At 38.5% G+C, this 7,648-nt stretch overlaps 1 protein-coding gene and 1 long non-coding RNA gene across 2 annotated transcripts; both read left to right on the top strand.

Annotated features, from left to right (window-relative positions):
• Window positions 1–4,078: 4,078 nt before the first annotated feature.
• On the top strand, window positions 4,079–4,682 carry LOC107675772 (uncharacterized). Its single transcript, XR_001632636.1, has 3 exons — window positions 4,079–4,210; window positions 4,438–4,548; window positions 4,651–4,682. It is a non-coding gene; the product is annotated as an uncharacterized LOC107675772 (long non-coding RNA).
• A 62-nt stretch (window positions 4,683–4,744) lies between these two features.
• LOC107675691 (urokinase plasminogen activator surface receptor-like) lies at window positions 4,745–6,416 on the top strand. The gene is made up of 5 exons (XM_016470107.1): window positions 4,745–4,789; window positions 5,303–5,354; window positions 5,630–5,761; window positions 5,989–6,099; window positions 6,202–6,416. The coding sequence occupies exons 1-5, from the start codon at window positions 4,745–4,747 to the stop codon at window positions 6,390–6,392; spliced, it is 531 nt and encodes a 176-aa protein (XP_016325593.1). The 3' UTR covers window positions 6,393–6,416.
• Window positions 6,417–7,648: the final 1,232 nt, after the last annotated feature.

Genomic DNA, 7,648 nt, shown 5'->3' with positions numbered 1-7,648 from the left:
ATGTAGAACATATCCGCGTTTGTGCATCAATGTCTGTAATGTGTGCTGTAGGTGTGAAACTTTTAGGAATCTTATCCAAGTTGTAGGCTAGTCAATATTGTTCAGTCAGTCGTATCTGAGGATTCGCGAATGAAACTGACCACAAACACCATTAACTTAAGTGAAATATATGGCAATAATCAGCAATATGCTTTCACACAAATAACTTTATTTTTGAATGTTTCAATATGCGTTGACACAAATGACTTATTTGAATTTTTCATTGATACGACATGGCACTGAGTTAGAAAAGAAATGCGTAGAGACATTATTGCTTGATGACGTCAGGAACCGATGAATCGGCTTTTTGAACTGGTTCAATGAGCCGATCTGTCCGAAAAGAGCCGGTTCATGGAAATGAATCGGACTTTGCATCACTACAACAGAGTTGAGGATCCATCTGCAGCTTTTATTAAGAGCATAGTCAGACAGGCAGGGTCAAAACACCAGCAAAAAACAGTACATCCAAGGTAATCCAAAAGCGTAATCCACAGAACAGGCAAAGGCTGGGGCAGGCAGCAAACGATCACAAACCAGGTAAACAGACCAAGAACAAAACACCAAGGCAAGGCAAGGCATAAACTAGAAAACATAACAGGCTAACAATCAACAGCAATCTGTTTGAGTGTGTGTGCATCTTTTATAGTGTGTGTGTGTGTGACTGATGAGATGACAAGACACATGTGAATGCAATCAGAGATAATGAGTCCAGGCAAAGGATTATGGGAAATGTAGTAGTGAGGGAGTGACAACAGTCTGGGGTGAATGGCAAAGGTACAGGATGGAGTGCCCTCTAGTGGAGCTTGTGGGCACTCCAGCTAGAGACCCAACCCCCCATCCCCCTTAAGGAGTGGCTTCCAGACGCTCCTAAATGAAAACAGAAATGAGTCCAGGAGGGAGGTGGAGCGGAGGCGGAACAGGGGGAGGGATGGAGGGCCAGGTACAGGTCGGAGCCGGCAGAGCAGGGTGCCAGGGCGGAGCCGAGGACCACCAGGGCGGAGCAGAAGACCACCAGGGCAGAGCAGACAGGACTGAAGATCCCCACGGCGGAGCAGACAACCACCACAGCAGAGCAGACGGGACCGAAGATCCCCATGGTGGAGCAGATGACCACCAGAGTGTAGTTGATGGAGCAGGGAACCACCACAGCAGATCAGGCTGGACTGGAATACAGAGCACAGAGAGGTTATCAGCGGCCTCTTTGGCCGAAACAGGACAGGCAGAGAGTTCACAGTAGGCCTCTTTGGCCGTGGCTGGACAGGCAAAGAGCTTGAAGATGGCCTCCTTGGCCGTGACAGGACAGGCTGAAAGTTCACAGACAGCCTCCATGGCCGTGACAGGACAGTCAGAGAGTTTACAGTCAGCCTCCTTGGCCGCGACAGGATCCAAGTGCAGGCTTTATTTAACAGAATGGTCAAAACAGGCAGGGTCAAACAACAGCAAACAGGTATAATCCAGGAAGAGACAAAAGAGTAATCAAATAAACAGGCGAAGGTCAAGACAGGCAGCAAACGATCAGAAACAAGGTAACAAACCAGGCTTTAAATAGGGTGAGACAGATGAGATAAGACACATGTGAATGCAATCAGAGATAATGAGTCCAGGCAAAGGATTATGGGGAATGTAGTAGTGAGGGAGTGACAACAGTCTGGGGTGAATGGCAAAGGTACAGGATGGCGTGCCCTCTAGTGGAGCTTGTGGGCACTTCAGCTAGAGATCGTGACAATAACAAACAATTCCAAGTACTTATAAGTACTTATAATAGAATTTACTCTTTTTTTATTCTTGTCTGAACTAAATTATTTAATGTAGAAATTACATTTGTTTTTCCGTAGTAGCCTTTACTTCACCACAAAATCATTTTTATCAGTGTTATGTGCCTGGTTCAAATTATTGTTGACTTCCGTAAGCATTTTTTTTTTTTTTGAAACTGATCTACAAGAATGTGACTTTTCTACATGACATTCTTGACAGTAACAAGGAAGTAGGAAGTACAGTATGTGTTTAACCCCTTAGCATTCCTGTAAAATTTACCCAAAGTAAATTGCATGCTGTTCTTAAACCACTTGGAGTATATGCATGGTTTTGGTGTCTTTTGAAAGGTGACACTCTGAGGCTTGCTCAGAACAGAACAAACCTCAGAATCACTGTCTTACTGGTACTGAGCAATACAAATTTCAATAGAACTTTTAGAACACTGAAAAAAAGAGAAAAAAAAACTTTCTGCCTACATTTTTTTGTAAACAGATGCCTGCAGATGACTATAGCAATATAGCTGGGAGCGATTAGCTGACACAATGGGATCACAGCATGAAGCCTTGTTGGCGGACTGATAAAGACACTGATTGTACCTGCTGTGTTGATTTTATCTTAAAATGCATCATTCAAATTACATGAATCTCAGCTTTCCAAAGATATGTGACAAGTATAGCTTCTTTTTTTTTTTTTTTTGAGTTGTTGTATGTCATGAAGTACAGTGGAACGCTAACGGGTTTATTTGAAGTCACTTAATCACATATTTAGGAGATGTACTATTAATGGCATTATTTCTTACCATGGTTTAACACATCTAAACCTTTGCACTATAGCACATTCAGCAGTACACTTTGACCATATTTGAAATACAATAAAGGTATGAAATTACATATTATAAGACATACTTAAGTCCTGCTTAAGTGGGTCAAAAAACACTATAAAGTTTAACTAATTGCATTTAATATACATTTAAAATATCATAAATATGCATTTGATTCCAGTTTACATGCAAAACCAAAAATACATTCTGTTTGTACAGTACTTTATTTTGAAAGTATGTTATTTACATAATAAGTACTCTTTTTGAAATTGTGTACTTCTTTTCCACAAGGGTGATGTTCGTTTACACACAAATTTTAGTGAAGTGCTCAAAAATTGTATTAATTTCATAGTAGACTTACTCTTAAATGACAGTCTGATTTGTTCTTTGGTCTTGTGTCAAATTTAAGTTGAGTTTTCATGTGGATTACCTTTAAGAAAAAATTTCATGACAATAAATGACTTTAAAAACACCCATGCTGTTTCCTACTAATTCCTCCTAAATTCTAATTCCTTAATAATTTTTGTCATTTAATGGGTTTCGTTCAAATTTCAAGACAAACAAATCTCTGTGAGTGAAAGATAATGGGAACTATTACTGGCCTACATGGTTTCGACAATAATGTTAAAGTTGGTCATACCATAAACATTTGTGTATTGAGATTAAGTCTACAGTCAAGATTGAGGAAATACAAAATTGAATTAAACTATAACTTGTGAAAAAAACTAAACCAAAACCTAAACGGGTTCGACCTGTATGAACAACATTGGACCACTTTGCATGTAAATGCATGGAACGCAAAAGTATATAAGTCATACAGGTTTGTAATTTCATAAGGGTGAGAAAATGAGAGAATGCTCATTTTTGGGTGAAATTTCTCCATTTCCCCATCTGATGAGCTATAAAATGAGCGCTGAAACAGACACGTTATCTCATTCACCTCCTGATCAAAGATGGATCTGCAAATCTCAGTTTTTCTTCTGTTCATTCTATTTACCGGAGGTACAAAACAAATAGTTTCTGTAAGTTACTGGGTACAAATAAGATGTCTCTCTCTCACCGCCTCTCTTTTTAATTACTAAAGGGCACTCTCTCAGCTGTTATGACTGCATAAGTGTGTTGGGTTCTTGTGACCAGACGAGTCAGTGTCCCACTGAATCTACCAACTGCTTCGGTGCAACAATTACTGGTAAGTCCAGTGTAATGTACTCATAGCTGACTGACTTCTTTTCTGGACAGAATTTACAATTGCACGCTTAGAATGTTCTACATATATTACGGAAATCATTATGATAATAGAATTTGAAATTTAAAAATGAGTGTGAAATGAGAAAAACACTAAATGTAAAGCATATTTTCTAGTGGTCTTACACCTTTGGACCTCATTGTTAGATCTCTAAAAAATACTTTAGATACACTATTGGAAACACATTCTATGTTGGCAAATCACTCGTGTGTTTTCAGTCAACAGTACTACAGTGAAGGTTAAAAGTTGTGCTCCAGCTGTCTGTCCAAGTGGATCCATCAACCTTGGCATTGGAAAAGGCTCTTCTCTGTGCTGTAACACTGATCTCTGTAATGCCCAAGATGCTCCAGGTATTGTACTTTACTGTAATAGAGCAGTTTATAGAACATTTAACAAGAAAAAATCGGATGGAACTTTATTTTCTATTAGGAATGTGACGTCAAACAAAAACGAATGTTTTACAGGCAGAGCGAATTGTTACTTTTTCATGAAAGACCGGGAAGACAAAAAAGTTTTACAATGAGGACCTACAATGTTGTGTGCTCAATAAGACCAGGACCTATTTTCCCTCCTGTAGATCCCAGCACTAACGCTCCCAATGGAAAGACGTGTTACTCTTGTGATGGACAGAGCTGCTTAAACACAGTGAGCTGTTCAGGGACTGAAGACCGCTGCTTTAATGCAACAGGTGAGAATCTGGAAAAGAAAGAAGGTTCATTATCTTACACACATCACATATACCAGTGGCCAACTCGACTCAAACTGTTTTCTTCTTTAATCTTTTCTTCAGCGAGTTTCGGAGGTCAACCAGTGGCTGTTAAAGGTTGTGCCTCTAAATCTATTTGTAAATTTCAAGACAAACAAATCTCTGTGAGTGAAAGATAATGGGAACTATTACTGGCCTACATGGTTTCGACAATAATGTTAAAGTTGGTCATACCATAAACATTTGTGTATTGAGATTAAGTCTACAGTCAAGATTGAGGAAATACAAAATTGAATTAAACTATAACTTGTGAAAAAAACTAAACCAAAACCTAAACGGGTTCGACCTGTATGAACAACATTGGACCACTTTGCATGTAAATGCATGGAACGCAAAAGAAAGTATATAAGTCATACAGGTTTGTAATTTCATAAGGGTGAGAAAATGAGAGAATGCTCATTTTTTGGGTGAAATTTCCCCATTTCCCCATCTGACGAGCTATAAAATGAGCGCTGAAACAGACGCGTTATCTCATTCACCTCCTGATCAAAGATGGATCTGCAAATCTCAGTTTTTCTTCTGTTCATTCTATTTACCGGAGGTACAAAACAAATAGTTTCTGTAAGTTACTGGGTACAAATAAGATGTCTCTCTCTCACCGCCTCTCTTTTTAATTACTAAAGGGCACTCTCTCAGCTGTTATGACTGCATAAGTGTGTTGGGTTCTTGTGACCAGACGAGTCAGTGTCCCACTGAATCTACCAACTGCTTCGGTGCAACAATTACTGGTAAGTCCAGTGTAATGTACTCATAGCTGACTGACTTCTTTTCTGGACAGAATTTACAATTGCACGCTTAGAATGTTCTACATATATTACGGAAATCATTATGATAATAGAATTTGAAATTTAAAAATGAGTGTGAAATGAGAAAAACACTAAATGTAAAGCATATTTTCTAGTGGTCTTACACCTTTGGACCTCATTGTTAGATCTCTAAAAAATACTTTAGATACACTATTGGAAACACATTCTATGTTGGCAAATCACTCGTGTGTTTTCAGTCAACAGTACTACAGTGAAGGTTAAAAGTTGTGCTCCAGCTGTCTGTCCAAGTGGATCCATCAACCTTGGCATTGGAAAAGGCTCTTCTCTGTGCTGTAACACTGATCTCTGTAATGCCCAAGATGCTCCAGGTATTGTACTTTACTGTAATAGAGCAGTTTATAGAACATTTAACAAGAAAAAATCGGATGGAACTTTATTTTCTATTAGGAATGTGACGTCAAACAAAAACGAATGTTTTACAGGCAGAGCGAATTGTTACTTTTTCATGAAAGACCGGGAAGACAAAAAAGTTTTACAATGAGGACCTACAATGTTGTGTGCTCAATAAGACCAGGACCTATTTTCCCTCCTGTAGATCCCAGCACTAACGCTCCCAATGGAAAGACGTGTTACTCTTGTGATGGACAGAGCTGCTTAAACACAGTGAGCTGTTCAGGGACTGAAGACCGCTGCTTTAATGCAACAGGTGAGAATCTGGAAAAGAAAGAAGGTTCATTATCTTACACACATCACATATACCAGTGGCCAACTCGACTCAAACTGTTTTCTTCTTTAATCTTTTCTTCAGCGAGTTTCGGAGGTCAACCAGTGGCTGTTAAAGGTTGTGCCTCTAAATCTATTTGTGATGTCCCAAACTTGATTCCTACTGTGAATGATGTCTCATGCTGTTCGGGGAACCTGTGTAACGGTGCTCAGAGTGTCACTCAGAGCTTCCTGTTCCTCTGCTGTTCTCTGCTCTCCTTCATCCTGCTGCACTGAATCCAGCAGCTCTACACATTCTGCAGCTGCAGCAAAGATACAGTATGATGTGCTTTACAAGCATATAGTTGTATTACCTCTGTACTGTCTTTGATTTGGTGTGATGAATTTAAAATGATATACTACCGGTAATTGCAATATATTTATGGTCTACACAAAATTAACGTTTTGAAATGAATTACTTTATATTCACTGAATATTTACTCAACTCATATAGCTTGCATCACCTCTGTACTATCTTTGATATGGTGTGATAAATTAAAAAAGTTATACAAAATCGGATTAATCGAACGAAATATATAGCCCTATGCATTTAATGAAATAAAATATAAAAATCACCTTTACACTTTTTTCTGGGTTTATTTTCAATAAAGCTTACAATGCATGCATAAGACATGAAATTTATTCAATCTATTACTGTTAATCAAAGGGCATTATTATCTATTATACATTAGTCAGAGGATTACAATAATTTGAAAAGAGCTGAACTACTTCCACACTACTAAAATATGTAATTAACTATCTGACGATATGTGTTTAATTGCCAATCTCTAGAGAGCAGGGTCAATGATAGCTGATAGAATGCTGATAGAAGTCAAACCTGCTTTCCTGCAGTCCGTGTTCTTCTGACTTCTGACTATTTGGTAGTAAGTAATGAATAGAAGCTAAAAGAAAAAAGAAAAAAAGCAAACAGTTACATCAGGTCACCTTTGCACGCCAATCTCACTATACAGAGCATGTAGCCTATAGCACTATAGTAAAATCTCAGGACACCCCTAGTCCAAACATTCACTGCTATTTTTTTACTCCACATTGTCTGACATGAATATTCCATTCATTCATAATTCATTCATAAAGAGACAACAGCGATTCTACAGCGGGTTACATTTGAGAGATACTGAGTTAGAAAATAGAGTAAATTAAAGGCACAATATGAAAGATTTTTTTATTAAAATATCCAAAAACCACTAGAACAGTGTTATATATTTTGCTGACTTGTGTAAGAATTTTTAAATCCAGAGAAATAAGCAATTTTAACTAGTGACACAGACCGTGTCCATTGTCATTGTGTAATATATTATGCGTTTTAATAGACCGGTGACGACCGCACAGAGTAGCATCATAACAGAACTTTCAAATGTATGTAGTATGATAAAACAGCGCTGCTTTACCCCACATACGCACGACCGGAAGGAGCGGAAGCGGTCGACTGTGGCATAATAAAAGCTCTGCTGCTTTCGAGCCGTGTGTCACGC

The sequence above is a fragment of the Sinocyclocheilus anshuiensis genome, unplaced genomic scaffold (genome assembly GCF_001515605.1).
Source record: "Sinocyclocheilus anshuiensis isolate Anshui unplaced genomic scaffold, SAMN03320099.WGS_v1.1 scaffold708, whole genome shotgun sequence".
In the NCBI taxonomy this organism is placed as follows: Eukaryota; Metazoa; Chordata; class Actinopteri; order Cypriniformes; family Cyprinidae; genus Sinocyclocheilus; species Sinocyclocheilus anshuiensis.
The sequence above is the reverse complement of the archived record's forward strand: the minus strand, read 5'-3'. Positions and strand labels throughout refer to the sequence as shown.